The 17,785-nt window shown below is 41.9% G+C and overlaps 1 protein-coding gene across 2 annotated transcripts in view; it reads right to left on the bottom strand.

Annotated features, from left to right (window-relative positions):
• znf609b (zinc finger protein 609b) overlaps nt 1-17,785 on the bottom strand; it is a 70,411-nt gene that overhangs the window by 7,140 nt on the left and 45,486 nt on the right. For both annotated transcript variants that reach the window (XM_007231852.4, XM_007231853.4), the window contains exons 3-6: nt 16,247-16,472; nt 5,328-5,415; nt 1,871-4,220; nt 753-1,077 (exon numbers count right to left, since the gene is read on the bottom strand). In XM_007231852.4, coding sequence (XP_007231914.3) covers nt 753-1,077; nt 1,871-4,220; nt 5,328-5,415; nt 16,247-16,472 — 2,989 coding nt within the window. The remainder of the gene's footprint in view (nt 1-752; nt 1,078-1,870; nt 4,221-5,327; nt 5,416-16,246; nt 16,473-17,785) is intronic.

Raw genomic sequence — 17,785 nt, 5'->3', positions numbered from 1 at the left:
AGAAACAAAAAATCCTCAGAGCACGGCTTTAAACTAACAGCTTATAAATGTGTTGCTAGAGAGTCATTTCTGCTAGCTTGATTTCACACTTCGCTTTCGCTGCCAACATCTCTGCAGTACAGTGATGCAGGAAAAACAACAACTCAGGGTTATGCTACAGCGTGATAAATACTTGCCAACCGCAATTATGAATTATCCTTTTTGGCACAGGTGTTGAGCAAAACACTTGCCATCTTGTGTGGAGGCATGTGGCATTTTTTAACAACTGAATTTAATTTAAACAAATCTGCATCACACACGTCAATGGAGATTACCACCATGTAAAATCTGGATTTCCCAACATGGGCTGGCGTTTTTCATCCAAACGTAAACATTTTTTGGACAAGCAGTGACAAGCAGGACTCAGAAATTGGACCTTCACCAAATTATTCAGTTTGTACTGTTAATTGCAAGTGGTTAGATTTTTGTGTCTGAACATTACAACTGTGTCTGCATTGCTTGCTGTGATAATGATACCGGGACCCCCACACTTCCACCACTCTGGATTTGATATGACTGAAATCCAAACTTATAAATGGGGTTTGGATCCGATTAGCAAAAATCAGACTTCATGTGGTTTCCAAATTCATAAAAAAAATGAAAAAGCTATCTAAATATACAACACAAATCTGGTTTGGGCTGGCAACATGAACAGACAAAAGGTTACTGCTCATAACACTACATATAATCAGCAATAATTATACTGCTCATACCTGGATAGTTCTGCATCATGACCGAAGGCATCCCCCTGTATCCAGGATGGTTGGGGTCGTAGCCTTGCCCGTAGGGGTATCCATGCATGTAGTGCATGTACGGTTGCTGCTGTGCCAGGGCAGAGGAGAAAGGCATGTGAGCGTTTGCCCGAGGGTCTTTCCCTGCCCCCCTGTAATCCTCCGCAGCAGGGGCAGACGATCGCTCTGCACTCTCCTTGCTCTCATCTTTGGAGCTAGTCTCTTTAGGCCGGGGCCTCTCCTCTTTACTCTTCCTCTCGCGGTCACGCTCTCGCTCTTCATCCGCCTGCCTTTGGCTCTCTGGATACTGTAAAATATAGGCATACAATGCTCAATACTACAATTTAAAATACAGAACCTAAAAGCAATGTTCCCTTTTTTACACAGACAAAAGAAAAGGCATTGCTTTATTCGGTCAATTTGAAATTGTAAAGAGATATTTAATCTATTTATATACTAATTTGTTATACAAAGTATTTACCATTAATTATGCCACTAAAAAGGCCTTTATCAAGATCATAGATCTAGAGAGCTGCAAAATCAAGGTAAAAAGTGCAGAATTAACAAAAACAAATCCTACATAACACTCCATGGTCCAATCACATTTCCCACTTATACCCCTACCCCTTGTTTTCGAGTGTCATTGGAATTAAGTTACAAGTAGAAGTAGTTAAAACCTTCCCACAACAATGTATTACATCATTTTTAACAAAGATAATACTACATTTGTAGTTTTTGTCCACTTGTGCAGCCCTTTTGCGGGTGAATAGTCACATACTGTTAAAATTATACGTATATTAAGGAACTTTTGGACGTTCTTCAATTTGAAACTACAGAGGAAACCCTTAAGGTGCACTGAATTTTCCGGGAAATTAGATTCTTCCAAAAACCTTTACTTGAAGGTTCATCAAAGCATCTTAATTGGAGTGTGCCTCTGATAAATCTCCTTTGGAGGGCCATGGAGCCCCAAACCCTTTATTCTATCCCTCTATCCAAATTAAAATCTGGACACTCTAATACTAGGTAAGAACACAAAATGCAAGGGGCAGTGGTTTGTAAACTAGTCCCAACCACAAGCAGAAAGATGGCAGTCTTCATACCTGTCTATACCACATGGCCTGATCCATCCCCGTCCTTGCTGACTCCACTCCCGTTTTGGAGTCCTCTTTGCCATGATGGCCACCTTCACTGAGCTTCACCTTCAGGCCCTCAGCCTGTTGTGGCTGGAGCTTAACCTCCTCCCCTTTAGGGATGATTACTGACTTGGTCGGCTCAGACGTTGGGTCTCTCTGCTTGCTGGGCGCCTGTGGCTTTCCCAGGTCTGACAGACTCGGGGCTTTTGTGAGCCCTGGAGGAACAGAACCCTTCTGTTTCCACTCCTCCTTCACTGATGCCTCCCTGTCCTTCACTTCCCCTGCCTTCTTCTCAGCTGCCCTGTGCTGTTCAGCCATCAGTCTCTGCCTTTCCTCATACTGCTGCCGGTAGGCTGAGTTAGTGTTCATGAGGTGGTTGTGGTAGACCTGATCTGGGTAGCTGTAGGGGGGAACATAGTACTGGCTGTAGTACAGAGGCTGCATGTACATGTTGGACCGTTGCTGGATGACTGATGCTTGCTGCTGCTGCTGCTGCTGTTGCTGCTGTTGCTGCTGCTGTTGTTGATGATGATGATGTGGTTGGGAAGAGGCAGCGTCCCCTTTGCGTTCCTCCTGAGGCTCCAGTTTCACTTTCTCCTCGTTGGACTCCTGCTCTTCCTCTTTCTTGACCTTTACAGCTTGGCCATCTGGCAGCGGACCACCAGCACTTGCGCTGCCAGGGCTTGGATGGGTATAGTTTGGAGAGTAGTAGTTGTCATAGCTAGTGTAATAAGGGGACTCTTTGCTGGGTGCCTGTGCAGGAAAGAGAGCCTTTTTGGCTCCTTCTCTCACAGACTGATCTTCTACCTTGGATTTTACACCTTCCACTTTGCCTTCACCATCCTCTCCGGCATCAGAGATATCAGAGTACGCAGGGCTGTTCGTCTTCACTGAAGAGTTATCCGCCCCGTTCTGAGTGACTACATGGAGGGGAGTGAGTGGCTGTCCGCTACTGTCCATTCGGCTCGCCACTCCAATGGATGGACTAGGAGCATTGTCAGTAAAGCTATAGATCTTGTCTGCCTCTGCCTTAATGCTGGCCAGGCGACTCTGATGAAGATCGGAAGAGCCGTTGAGATGACCTTCGCTTCTACTTCCAGGATCAGAGGACTCTGAGTAGGGACTTTTCCCACCTTCTGCTTTGCCTCCTTTACCTGGAGGCTTGGGGCTGTCTGCATCCTTACCAGGCTCTTTCTTTTTCTTGTCTTTTTTCTTTTTGTCCTTGGAGTTTGCCAGAACAGGGTTCATTGGAGAAGAGTCTCCAGGCACACCTGGCTTTGGCTGAATGCCTTTAAGCTGGGGGCTCTTGGGAACATTTTGCATCATTGAGCTTATTCCTGGAGGATGGTTAGGGCTCCCAGAGGCAAAAGGAGGCTGCTGTAGAGAGTACATCTGTTGGGAAGGGATGGTTGGTGCCATCGGCCTGGAAGGCTTCATGTTCTTCTGGGAGTGCTTGTCAGGCTTTGTGGCGCTGCCAGATTTTATGGCCTTCTTATCCTCCATGCCGTCATTACTAGCATCATCAGTGAGGGAAGGCCCATCCTCGCAGCCATCCATGGGAATGCCACAAGCTTCTGCATCTGCTTCTCCATTCTTCTTCTTAGTCTTAGAACCTAACTTTCCAGGGGAAGGAGATGAGCTCTGGGCATCAAATCCTCTTCCTTTGGGAGTAACCGAACGGGCAGGGGAGAGAGATCCTTTCTGTGTGACAGAGGCACCGTTGCAGCTTCCTGGTTCTGGGTGAAGGGATGACTCCTCGCCATACTCACTGTCCCCATCTATTTCAAGCTTAATGTCGTCGTCATTATGAGCACGGGCCTGATGATACTTCAGGCCATTGATGTGCTTGTACTTCTTGTTGCAGTTGGGGTACGGACAGTCAATAAGTACTGGCGAGGGGCAGCTCCGGTCTAGGGGAGGGGGAAGACACTCAGTTTTAATGGTGGGAATAGGTAGTCCAGAAGGCGTCACTGCATTGTTAGAGTTAGTGCGCATGCGTTTGTTGCCTTTAGTGTCCTCAGAGCTGGAGTTGGGCTCCATATCGGAAGCAGGCTTGTTTTTGCGCTTGCCAGTTGAGGAAGGGCTGGCTTTGACATCTTCCGTGGTGCTGTTGGGCGGGGTCCTTCGCTCAGAGGAGTTCTGGCTGCCGCGCCGACCCTTGCTGTTGGATCCGGCTCTAGTCTTGCTATTGTTGCTGGCCTTGTTGTCAGAGGAGTTGCTGTTCTCATTGACCGGGGTGTTGCTGTTAGGACGCATTCTTTTACCTCTGCCACGGCCATTCCTCATCTCCAAGTCACTTGTTGGGGATTCACAGAACCTAAATCATTCATTGAAAAAGATCAGCATGAGATAAGACGGGGTCTGACGGATCAAAGTGTAATTTAGAAAACATCACACTGGATTACTCATGCTCAAACTGGCAAGGTAATTTCCAAAACAGGCAAAACAGCGAGGATTACTTAGATATAATAGATATCAGACCATCTAAAACAGAAAAGAAAATCCTCTGGAGAGACTAGAATAGAATGTGACACTTCAGTATCAGTAGATCAGGAAATCAATTGTGCTTTAATCTGCTATAGTATTACTGCTATTGTTCCAGGACGTGTCTAACAGACGCAATTCAAAGATCAATAAGAAGAAAATAAGAATAAAAAGGAAATGAAGCCTCATATCTTTAGCATAAGCCTAATTATTTGATAGTTTTAAGCACACGCTGTCTGACCTATTCATTTTTGTCAGGCTATGAAAAGACAGTGATGCATGTCAAATGGATTTTAAAACTTGCAGCAAACCATGTTGAAATGAATAAATCATCATAATCCTCTTTGATGTCAAGCAATTACTGAGTACACCATCAACACTATGTTAATATGCCTCATCACTCAAGGGTGAAAATGGATTGGTACAATATTTGGATTTCTGTCTCCAACTAGAGAGTGTTCTATTCTTATCCCTTCCTGTTAGGCTCCGAACAGACTGTGTCTGGCCTCCTCCCCGAGGCTTAAGATGAAGTGTGTGGGATACACCTGGCTTACTGATGCTCCCGAGGGGGGAGGAGGAACCCGTGTCTAAGGAGAGCTGACAGACAGGCACAGGTTCTGCCTTTGAGAGCTGATAGGGAGCAGTGCAGCAGAGCCAAGGATCTAATCATGCTCCACAGCAGCCCCTGTCACAGTCGGCCCAGATTAACCGGCACGGATGGATGGACGGATTGAATAAACTAGATTAGGTCCTCTTTTTGTAAATGTATCTATTTAGAATGCTAAGTACATTCGGTGTAATTGAAAGAGGTGCATGCCTAGGTGGCCTGCTTTGAAGACAGACACTCTGCGAGTCGTCCCTGTTCTGGTATGAAAGATTTTCATTAGGTGCGAATTTGACTGGAAGCTAAGATAAGAATGTATTATGTCTTCATACATACCTAGGGGGAGCCCAGTCATGGCGGGTGCAGTCCAACAGCGTACCCACATACGTCTTGTTCCGCCATGTCACATTAACCACCAGCATCCCTATAAAGAATGAAAGGAGAATTCTCATTATAGCCAGAGAATAAGTCCTCTGCCTTTGTCATCTCTACAAAGGCTCAATGGCACAATTATACAGTAGAGTTCTTCCTTCAACCTTGTGACTCATTCATGAGCAGCCGCTTTCTCTCTCTCTTTCCATCGCTCTTTCTTTCTCTCGCTTGCTCTCTCTCTCTCTCCTCCCTTTCTGTATTCCTCACACAGCCACGGCAGATGTGCCATTCCCATTTAAAACAGATCAAATGGAGGTTTCTGAGGGCAGCGCTCTCAAAGCAGTCCTCCTATTTTTACTGCCTGCTTCATGATTACAGCAGCTAAGAGGCTGCAAGGTGCACAGTGAGTCATTTCTGGGGGAAAATTGTTTGATAGTGTCCTCCATCTGACTTTGCAGCACCGAGCAGTCCCTGCCTCTGCTTCCAGTAGAGTAGTGCAGTTATTGCGCGAGAGCAGATGAAGCGGATAAAAGGACATGTGCACAGCAAAGGATCAAAGAGCTCCACTAGACAGGCTTGTTTGGGTGAGGTGTGGGCATCTCTATGATTTCCAGCTTCCGTCAGAGCAGTCATAATCAACCTGGCCAGCATTATATTTATGTACCCTTTCAAAAGGTTCAAAAGACCAAATGTGGCTGAAAATGCCATCTGGGAATTGCATTGGGCATTGTACTGTGGTGCTACCTTTGAGATATAAAGAGTCTGGGGCTCAGAGTGGCTGAGTGGACTAGAACGATGACACTATATCCTGAGAATTGAGAGTCTGAATCCAGAGTCATGCTGATTTGGCATCAGCTGCCGGAGTCCGAGAGAGCACAATGGGCACAATTGTACTTGTTTGGTCTGTAGATTGTGCTTTCCCTCCTTATGACTCCCATTAAGACCCTGTTGGCTAATGTATCAGAGTGTGTCGGAGAGCTGTGCTTGTCCTGAGTTCTTGTTTCCAAGTTTCAGGAGTATTGCAAGGGAGAGGAGTCCTAATAGAATGGTCAGTTGCCTAAAACTGAAGACGCTTCAAATGAGTGCCACATCTGGTTTCATAAAAATCCATGGCAGTAACCGAGATTTAGAATGATAAAGGTTCTTTAGATCTTTAAAAAAAATATATTTGTATTTTAAATATAGTTATTTACAATAAAAATATATTTTTATTTTAAATATAGATTATTTACGAATGCAAACACAGTACTTTTAGCCATATTCTTAACAGAGGTAAACTACATACCATCCAAGCAATGAGATGTTTATACAAAAGTAGGCAACACGTGAACTTCAGGAGATCAGTACGGAGGTTGCTCTCATGGGTACAGACTATTTGTTAAAAGATTTTTATTTGCTGAGCACCTGAAGACAGATTCAACCATTTTCCTCCCTTTCCTCTCACTCAGAGCCTCCAACTCCCTGCCAAGCGCAGCAAATGCAGTCATCCCTTCAGCGCTAACACAGATAAACACCCTCCAACAAAAGCTCAAACGTCCTCATAAGTAATGAAATGTGTTTTCCTAAAACATACCACGTGTAACTCTTTCCCTCTCCTCTCATGTCACACGCCGAGCTCGCCAGACTGCCAGAGTGAAGCTTACTGCCGTTCCTTTGAAAAATGTCAATGGGGTCAGTGGAGGAGCACATTAGCGGGGCCCCCTCCTCTTTCACCCAGAGTCATTAGTGTTCCTCCGGCCACCTGTCTGAACCCGAGGGCTAACTCGGGGTGAATGGCCAATCATTTCACCTCTCCTGCCCTTCAAACGCCTGGTGGAACAAACAGAAGCTTGGCATGGGTCCTCCCCACGCTCTTACACTCCATTAATAAATATCTCTAAAGCAGTTAAGGGGTTGAGCTCAGGGCCCTTCACGGATCGCCAGCGCTGCTGTCTACGAGCTGGACTTCTCACTTTTTATAGCTCTGCAGCAGCAGAAGTGTTCCCAGCCTGTCTGAGGATCCATTCATATAACAAACCATCTAGATGACTCAGATTTACTCAGATTCACCCTTTTATTTGACGGTTAATAACAGTAAGACCCCTATAACAATAAATATGCATTAAAAAGTGATACAAAACCCATCACTCAAACTAATTAAGAGATTTAACTTAAGCTTAAAAACAAAACTGTGCGACTTACAGTCAAAAAGCCTAATCAGATGTTACATTAGAAGGATGGACTGGAGAAGTACACGTTGTTAAAGAATAATTACAGTTGTACAGGTTATATTCACAGCTACAATTACCTACCACGAAAAACTGTTGGAGAAATGTAAATGTATACACAACTTATACTACTCACACTACTACACATAAAAAAAAACACTTTCAAAACTGACTCTAACAAACGTGCAATTATACAACCTATACAACTGCAATTATTCTAACATTGTGTACTTCACCAGTAGTTACACTGCTATTACATGAAAAGTTAAATGTGCAACTACACAGTTATTAGAGACCCTTATTATGCGGTTGTGTGGTTTATAGGGAAAGTACTTTGATACTATGTAGTGAGATACTGTATTTATTTTCAAAAGCACAGTATGTTTTAACTGTCTTCATGTAAAGATTGGTGTCAGACTGTGGTTCATTCAGTGCTGTTTTTATGTTATATCTTGCCAACATAATTACAGAATATTGCAATGTATTAAATCGTGACCTCAGTATCAAGATATGTATTGTACAGTTTCCTTAACAACAGTTTACCACAGTGTGATAGAAAAGCAGCAACCATTATTTATTACCTCCAGGAACTCCTTCTAGGCACTGAGAAAACTATTCCAGGTGACACTGCCTTATGAAGACACTGAGACTAAAATACCAAGAGTGTGCAGATCTGTCCTCAAAGATGTGTTCCAATTGGCATTCCTCTATTGTGCCTAGTTGAAATACTCTAGAGAACTGCAGAGTGAATGGTGATGTAAATGGGATAAACTGTGGGAAGCACAGTTTCCTCATATGTATTATATGGAGTGGGGGAGTAAAGGGAGAGTTTTGACTGTCTAATAGGGGTGGGCGATATATGGCTCTAAAATAATATCACGATATTTCAGGGTATTTTTTGCGATAACCATATACTTGGCAATATAGGAAAACTAAAATAATTCATTCATTTCAGGAATACAGTATAATAGTATAACAGAATAATCATATTGTGGCAAAATAAATAATATAGCAGAAAATAATATAATGCAGCAAAAAATATTGCAGAATATTTAGTGCATGCATATAAACTGCAAACTAAAACAATTATACAATAAATACACCTAAAGCTTCACAGTGAATAATAGACTACTTTTAAGACAGAACAGCCCTATTATCACAATATGGATTTTTAATATCATGATATTTCTGTGTCACGATATATTGTATACAATATAATATCCCCACCCCTACTGTCTAACAGCAATAATCTTCTATTATACACCCTATAATGTTTGATTTGATGTGGAGATCAGATTTTAGGGTTGAAAAAGCTCCACCCACTTAAGCCTTAAAACACTATACGGCAAGTAAAAACCTCCTCCCATCCAGAAGGCAGACTCCCACTTTTCAGACAAACAGCCAGATTTGGGCACTGGATTAAAACTAGAAACAACTGAGCCGCCGCTGTCTGTAAACACGACTAAAAGCGTGGCATTAAACAAGCAACAACAAGGCATCAAAAATGATGCTCGAGTGTCTGCCGGAACTGTGAGGGTAGGTACACTGTGAAAGAGGGGGGCTGACATCAGTATGCTGGCATAAGAGCCGTGGGTCCGGCCGTGTTCCCTGGCACCGGGCCCCGCGCCCGTCTCCAAGCAGAGGGCTTACTGGGCTCGGCTTCAAGAGCAATAAACTTCGTGAAGATTTAGGGCTGACATTTGGAGGCATCAGCATGCGCGGCTTGTGAGAGCAGACACCGCAGCAGTGCGACCCTGGTGCGCCTCCAGCTCCCCGCCGAGGGGATTTGTGTCAGAGCGATGCCTTGAAACATCGCCTGAAATATCCGCCTCTCCGTGTCTCATCATGAACTGAAAGCTGTCCGCCCCCCACAGCCCACTTGATTTTATAGACAAACCTGAGTCAGAGCAAATGGGAGATTAATAGATTAATCTGTGGTTCATGGAGAAAAAAAAGAAAGAAAGAAAGCATGGGAACTGAGCGCTCCTTTGTTACTGGAAATCAAATCAAATCTGATGCTGATTTGAGTCAGCTGGAAGATGCCTTTCATCAGTGCTGTAAGGACTGGCACATGTGGGTTTCAGTGGATTTAATCCCTAAAAGATGAATACTTCATGGAACAAATGACATCATTCAGTAAACATGATGGAGCTGTATAAAATGACTATGCACACCATTAAGCTAATGCTTTCTTTTTTATATATATATATCAATCCAAATCAATCTTCCTTTGAATTATCCCGTATTGATTCACATAAATCTATGTGACAAATATTTACAATTAACCTATTTTTACACTATGTGTGTAAATTTCTTTCCTCAATATCAATGCACCAGCTGACAGTCTTGCAACACCTCTACTGGAGCATGGTGTTAGGAGGAGGCCATCAACCTTGGACAGCATTGCTAGCACCACTACCATCACTACCTCTCTGTTTTGATTACTAACAAGCAGTTAGCAGGGTTACTGCTCTGTTAGCATCCCTACTGTACCGGCCAGAGACCTTGATCAGCATTAATAGTGTGGTATTAGCATTGCTATTGTGGCATTAGCATCATGACCACATTTACAGCAGGCTTTGTCCAACACTGCTAAATTAATATTTATTTAAAAAATTGAATCAGAAAAACAACAGATTTGGAATCTTGTGAATTGGAAATGAACAGATTCAGTAAATCTAACTTAAATGGTTCATGGTCGCATCATATTCAAAGTTCAAATAAATGCAGTCTGACATAGCTACTGCTTCAGAAATGGAACTTAAACTAGCTAAATATGCTAACTCAACATTCCAACAGGCTACTTAAATATTACTTAAAAAGCTATTTAGTGCATAGCTAACTAACCAGCTTTCAAAATACAACGCAAAAAAGATTTGAGAGCTGTGGGACACCATTTATTGTAAATACACTTCCTTACAAAGAAGAGGAGCTGTGTCTGTGGTTGAAGGTGCTAAATGTAAGCCTTCAATAACATTCACCCAAATAACCATTCATCTGCACCCATCATTCTGTAGAGGGGAAACTCAATGTAATAAAGTTCTGGTAAAGTGGACCTGATGGGTGCTTTGAGAGTCTTGGTTGTTTTAAGTGAAATTCTATTATTTTCATTCTTTTCAACACACTCTAAGTTCATCATACTAGTCAATAGTGTACCTGATTATTATTGCTGTGGCTGTGCATTTGTTCAAAGTAAACAAAGATGGCCGCTGTCTTTATGCCATATAAATAGATATAAAGTAGGGTAGAGTAGTTCAGTCAGTGTAATGCAAGGCAAGATAGAATTTATCATCATGTATTAGGGGTGAGTATATACATACTTTGATCGTATCATGTCAATGCGTGGTGTCTAATACCTGTACAGAGTACTCTAAAGAAGCATTACCAAAAGAATAGGAATGCTCCAAAATCTATTAGAAAAAAATAACTAAGCAGTAGACGGACAGGGCATTTGTAGCAAAGAATAAACTACTTTTAGGAAGAAATTATAAATAAGCAGTCACCCAATATTTCTGTCCAAATAGACATTTACATAGTTCCAATCTTGTGAGTACAGATTTCCATGCATCTCAGTTTGAGGGCAAAGAAGAAAATGATCCAATAGTAAATCATTTTACTTCACGCCTTGAGAATTCTTCAATAAAGCAGAACTCTTCAAGCTTCTTCAAGGCCCAGAGATTTTTGAGCAAATGCCAGCTCTACTGATAACACTTACTTAGGCACTGAAAAGGATATGTGAGTATTTGGCATTGCACAGTCAGGGGAGGATTTCTTTGAATTTGTATCCAAGTAAGAAAGTCATTCACACTGGCAAAGCCCTGACTTTACACACAGACATACCAAGTACCTTCTATCAGTGGATATTTTAACAGAAACATTTTATAGGTGCAGCTCTGGGGTAGAAAGTAAGGTAATCTTATTTTAAGGCTGTACTTGCTGCTTTATATGGTGTGTACTTTTATTTAAAGCTTTATTGAAATATTCTAACTTTTATACTAGGACCTTTAGTTCTTGAACACCTCATCATTAGTGAACTAATCAGTGTTTTTGGGGCTGATACTGATGACTTCAACTCAAATGAGGGTGGGGCAGGACGCAAAATTAACATCTTTGTGCAGAAATGTAATGTAATGTTCTGCACAGTCTCTCTCAAGATAAAATATACTTCATTTTTTAGAAACAACTACATTTAAAACACTGTTAAGCACCAGCTAAAGAGGCTGGGATTCCATGCAGAACTGAATTGTTTAGCTCAGTGTCGTTAGTGGTGTTTGCTAGCTCTTCTGACAATCATTGTACTTTACTCTCCTTTCCTCTGCTTTAATTTGCTAAACCTTTTATTGGTGTAACCATACTGTAACCCACTCTTTGGTTCTACTATGCTAGGCTAATAAAAGCTAGTCTTTAAATATGAGAGGGTCTCAATGCGCTAGGCTAATATTACATGTCCTCATGTGTGAATTCTTTAGTGCCATTAACTTATCAAAGCTATTAAACAAAAGTTATAATTGTTAACTGTATGTGAATTAACTGTATAAATACTTATTACAGTTTCTCTGAACTTTCCCCATTCCTGGTTCACTCTATAGGTTTGCATATACTACTCACAGGCACACAACCTAATGCTACACTGAAATTTGTAAGTACTGGGTATTGCACAGGAGTATATCAGGCACAGCATGATACACTCCTAAGGAGGCTTCTCAGGTTCAAGCGAACACAAAACAACCGTGCTGTTTGTTTTGAAAGCGTAACCCGGCGTAAGTATTCTGTTTCTCACAGACATCAGCAAGAAAACGAGTACAGGAAGGTTTGGAAAGAGGCGTGAGGGCTTCATTTACAGCAGCGATGCGGGTAGTGCCAGGACATAACAACTCAAGCTAGTGAAAGATGTGGGTAGACAGACTGCGACATCCTTAAGGGAGTCGAGCACAACCGAAAGCCATCTCAAAGTGCTTGAAAGACGTTTTCTCTGCCACAGGATCTCGCTGCTCCACTTTCCACCCACACAAAGTGTCACTGAGATACAGATCTGCCCGCTTCCGCAAAGAGGAAAAAAAAAAAGAAAAAAAAAAAAGACTTCAAAAAGACTGAGGCACCCTGGTGGACCTGATGCTCCCTCCGCCAGAAAGAGATGATCAAATCCAGCACCTGCAGAGCAGACGGCCTCCCCTCCCACACACTGTCCGCAGGAAGAGCAGATGAGAAAAGCCTGAGACCAGTAAGCCCCCTACCCCTCCCCGGCTACCTCCCCTCCAGTAGATTAGGCAGGTGGAGGACTTCAGTGGCTTCAGTAGCCCGGGGCAGGGATTATGTACAGCCTCGTTTACTGTCCCACCTGAAGCTCTCAAACTTACTGACAGAGCAGTCAAACACTTGCTGTTTCAGATGATAGCCGCGGTGCTAGCAGGCTGAAATATTTAGCAGCACAAAGGAAACCTTAGTAGCACAGGGGTGCATTTGAAACCATGTTCAAAGATAACCAGTGGGAACTGTTTTAGGCCCTGTGGGGTGGATTTGTGCATCAACTGAGACCTGAGCGACAAAGGGCTGCCTTTCACAAGGATTTACACTAGCAACAACAATGCAAACTAAGCGCTAACAATGCAGCCGACACTTGAGTCAATTTATTTATGCAGGAGCTTACACTTTACCTTACGTGAAGCCACATATCTGCCGTATCTACAAATGCAACGTAGACCACAGCAAATGTAATTATTCCGCTGAAAAAAAAAAAAAAAAAAAAAGATTCCTTCCTTTGCATTTCTGCCTACGTTGACCTACTGTTTGTTGGTTTAGATGCATAGCGAAGCAGACACCCAATGCAAAAGTATAAATGCTCAAAGCTTGACTTAATGCAGAAATATAAATTGAAATTAGCCCCAAGGCTAATGCTAGAGCCAACAGCAGCAATGTTGGCAGCAACACCATCTTGTGACCTACCATCTTGCGTGACTCTACATTGTGGAATGAACATTTCCCAGGCTTTCTACTGGATGAAACTCCATTTAGAACTCATGCCTGCCACTGGAGCAACTCTAAATCATGACTGAGGTGTTTCCACAGACTCTACTTTATGACTGAGATGGATCCATGGTCTGCTACTGAAGAGACGCTAAACTGTGGCTCACATATATCCATGGAGCGGCTCAACATCGTGGCTCTGTTTTTTCCATGGCCTACCACTGGAGCGGCTCTACATCGTGGCTCTGATGTTTTTTATGGCCTACCACTGGAGCGGTTCTACATCTTGGCTCAGGTGTTTTCATGGTCCGCCACTGGAGTGGCTCTACACCGTGGCTCAAGTGTTTCCATGGCCTACCACTGGAGTGGCTCTACATAGTGGCTCTGGTGTTTCCACGGCCTACCACTGGAGCGGCTCTACATCGTGGCTCAGGAGGTTCCACGGCCTACCACTGGAGCGGCTCTACATCGCGGCTCTGGTGTTTCCATGGTCTGCCACTGGAGTAACTCTAAACCGTGGCATGAATGTTTTCCACACCTGCCTCTGGAGAGATACTGCACTGTGGCTTGAATGTTTTCTTATTCTACCACTACACTGACTGCATTTTATCTTAAAAGATCTTGCAGGTCTGCTGGTGGAAGCGAGCTACACTGTGGCATGTACTTTACCACTGGGATCACGGATTGGAGGTTTCCACATCCCGCTGCCTGGAATGACTCTACATCAGGGATGGGATGTTCCCCAGGCTGGAAAGGTCTGTATATATTGTGGTTTGGGGTTCTTCACATGCTAGTCACCAGAGTAACTGTACTTTGTTGCTCTGACTGTACTGAGGCTCTCAGTCTGAGTAGGACTTTAACCTGGCCCTGATTCAAAAGGGTTGTCGTGAACTAGTGTGTCACGCCTTCAGTTTAGGAAAGGCACAATATAAGCAGAAATTTATATGAATCATTATAATTACAGCTATTAATGACACTTGTTTTGCATTATAGAAAAATAATATAAAAACAATTAAGCCAACACTCCAGCTACTTGGAAAACCAAGTTGGTTTCCATTGTTAGTTTAGCATACTTCAATTTATAGGAATGTAAAGAACTGCATAATGCATTCAAACTTTTATCCGACCTGTACATCCCTGACAAGCGAACGCACAAACAAAAATGCAAACACACACACACACACACACACCAGTGTCCAAAAGCAGCTCAGGGTGAATCAGAGACTATGTGTTCACGGCAGGAGAGAAAGCAAACACTTATGCGACCAGCGCACACTACTGAATGCTGATGAGATGGCCCCCCTTTATGTGCCACTGCTTGGATGACACCGGTAGACACAATGTGGGCGGTTTTTCATCGCCTGTATATAACCACAGACCCTAATAGTGTGTGTGCGTGCCCACATGTTCTCATTTAAGGATTTGGTGTTATTTCTGTGTTCAGTACATGATTCTGCTGCATAACTGGTGCTTTGATGATAAAAAAAAGGAAAATTCTGTAGAAAAAAAAGAACATTCCTGGATCCAAACTTTACACCACTGATGCCAAGAACCAATTAATGTTCTAATTAACAAGGAAGTGGCTTTAAGATAACCAGTTATAAAAAAAAGACTGACAGTTTTTTATTTTCTTTTTTTTAGATGTTCTACAGACTAATTAGAAGCAAACGTAGAAAAGCATGAATTTAATTCACACAATCTGTTTGACTGGACATGTCCATCATTTATGGATGAACCGTATCCTCAGTTTTCCTTACTGTCTCACAATATTGCTACAATATACAGTATTAAAAGGGATGAGGAGTTTGGCTTGTCCCAATAATTGTTTATTACACAGTAAATGGGCATAACCTTAATAATTGCTTACTTTGCAAGGAGACTCCTTTAACATGAACAAATCAGAGTGCTGACTGTTTAATAACAGCAGTTTTATTTTATTTGTCTTATTCAATATATATTCTAACTACAAAGTTTAAATATTCTTAACTAATTCTTAAATGTTCACTGCTCTTTCATGTTTCATGTTTAAATGCATTATTATGTAACTGTATCTTTCACATATCAGTAGCATAAAATTACACTAAGATTAATTAAATACGATATACAACGTGCAAAATACTAAATAAAAACTAAGGTAATAAATCTGTCAGGTAAATCTTTGAGTTAACTGCCTTTAGAGAAGTATACGTAATAGGGATTAGCTGCAGCCCACAATGCTAACCAGCTAACACAGCTAGTGACTGATAAACTCTTGGGAGCCCATTATAAAGAGGATAAATGAGGTAATGGGTAAATAAAACCAGTTATCATGCTAAAATGCTAACAATTATACCCTTTAGATATGGAAGTTTGATGCCAGCCAGCTCTGTCCAAATGCCAACACTATACATAGAACTTTATGGTGAATGTAAGTAGCATTTTTTATGATAATAAATTAAAATATTTCCAGTGATGTTGTGTTCACCACCTCCAAACTGCTAGAGGTCATGCATCTGTCTCAATGACTCAATTTCAGTGTAAAACTAACAAAGCAAACTTAAGACAATGAACCAAGCCATGAGTGCTCATGCAAATTCATAATAAAATCTGCAGAAATGGTGTAAATCTGATTGTGCACCAAACCACTGCCTTTAAAAGTGTCCGCTATGCTGCACTGTGGAGATGCTTGTCATCAGGCTCCAAAAATAAACTGCTATCTCCCCGAGTTCTTACCGTCCTCAGTCTCCTGCCACACGATGCCCTCCAGGTTGACGCTGGTGCCCGGCTCACAGGGCCCCAGGCACTCGGGCTCCGTGGCCAAGGCCACGTCAGACGTGTTGACAGCCACGGAGCGCGTCCGCACCATCAGCTGCTCACACGGAGAGGCGATGTCAGTGTTTCCCACCGAGGCGAGGAGGTGGAGCGGGGGAGGGGCCGGGGTGGAGACCGGAGACTCCATCTGCAGAAAGAGGAGAAACAAAGAGCGCAGTTAGATAAAAGATCTTGTTTAGCAGGGGTTTAAATCCCTGACCCTTTCAATTAGAGTTCTTTTAAAGATGATCCACATGATAAAGATTTCACCATGATCTCATTATTCTGGTCAATTCAGATCACCTTCAAAGGAACATTTACACGCATTCATGGAATATTATTGATATTGAAGAATGAATTCACTAGTCTTAATGATCGTTTTTCTTTCTTTATTTTACATTAAAAACATTATACAGTGGAACTTTTAATATTTATGCTTTAGACAATACTCCAAGAAATAAAAAAAATAATTAAGAGAATAATAAATATCACTTCTATTTATATGGTTTTCAGACGTAAAATTACAAAGCACAAATTAATCAAAATCAATTTTATTAGAACATTATTGCATTTTAATATAATCTAAGTCTCTGATCATCATTCTGGATATAACTAACAATTCCTTCTTTTTCAACAATCTGAGCCCTATTATATCAACAAATGTGTACCACTTTAAAATAAGACTACCTTTATAAAGGGTTTATAAATGGTTTACAATTTGTTTATTAATGGTCACTAATTAGGTTGTAAATGCCTTAAAAATCATCAATGATCAGTTATAACACATACGTAGAAAGGGCAACAATGACCTGTTGATTGCCAAATAGTGAACCCACAGCCATCTATATTGTTGCCCTTCCTACGTATGTGTTATAACTGATTATTAACTATTTTTAGAGCATTTATAAAATAATTAGTAACCATTAATATACTAATTGTAAACCATATATAAAGGTAGTCTTATTTTAAAGTGGTAACAATAATAAATGGTTTCCTAAAAGGCACTATATGAACAACATCATTTCACTGTATATAATGTGTACGTGTAATGTAAATATCTTTTTGCCTGCAATTAGTAAAGAACACCAGCTTATCTTCTGATAAATGAGCTGACACTTAAAAGTGTTAAAGGTGTTGATAACACCTAAAGGTGTTATTAGGTGATACCTGTAATAAATTAATAGTGACGGCTGCTTGTAAACTTAAAGCTCAAAAGGACATCACTGTAATTACTGTAAAACAATCTCCAGATTCTGCCCTGAACCCGGTCCTGAACCCCTGAACCCGGTCCTGAACCCGGTCCTGAACCCCGACTGGCTGAGAGTTTGTGGAGTTACTTCAGCTGCAGTGTAGAGAGACAGTTCTGGGATCTTCTGATGCTGTGAACTGTTCCTGAGTGGTTTAAACTGAGAGCCAGAGGCTGTGGGAACAGGCTGTAACTGACTCTACCTGAACTGTACG

This window comes from Astyanax mexicanus, chromosome 16 (assembly GCF_023375975.1).
Source record: "Astyanax mexicanus isolate ESR-SI-001 chromosome 16, AstMex3_surface, whole genome shotgun sequence".
NCBI classification, from domain to species: domain Eukaryota; kingdom Metazoa; phylum Chordata; class Actinopteri; order Characiformes; family Acestrorhamphidae; genus Astyanax; species Astyanax mexicanus.
This window is presented reverse-complemented; position numbering and strand designations above follow the sequence as displayed.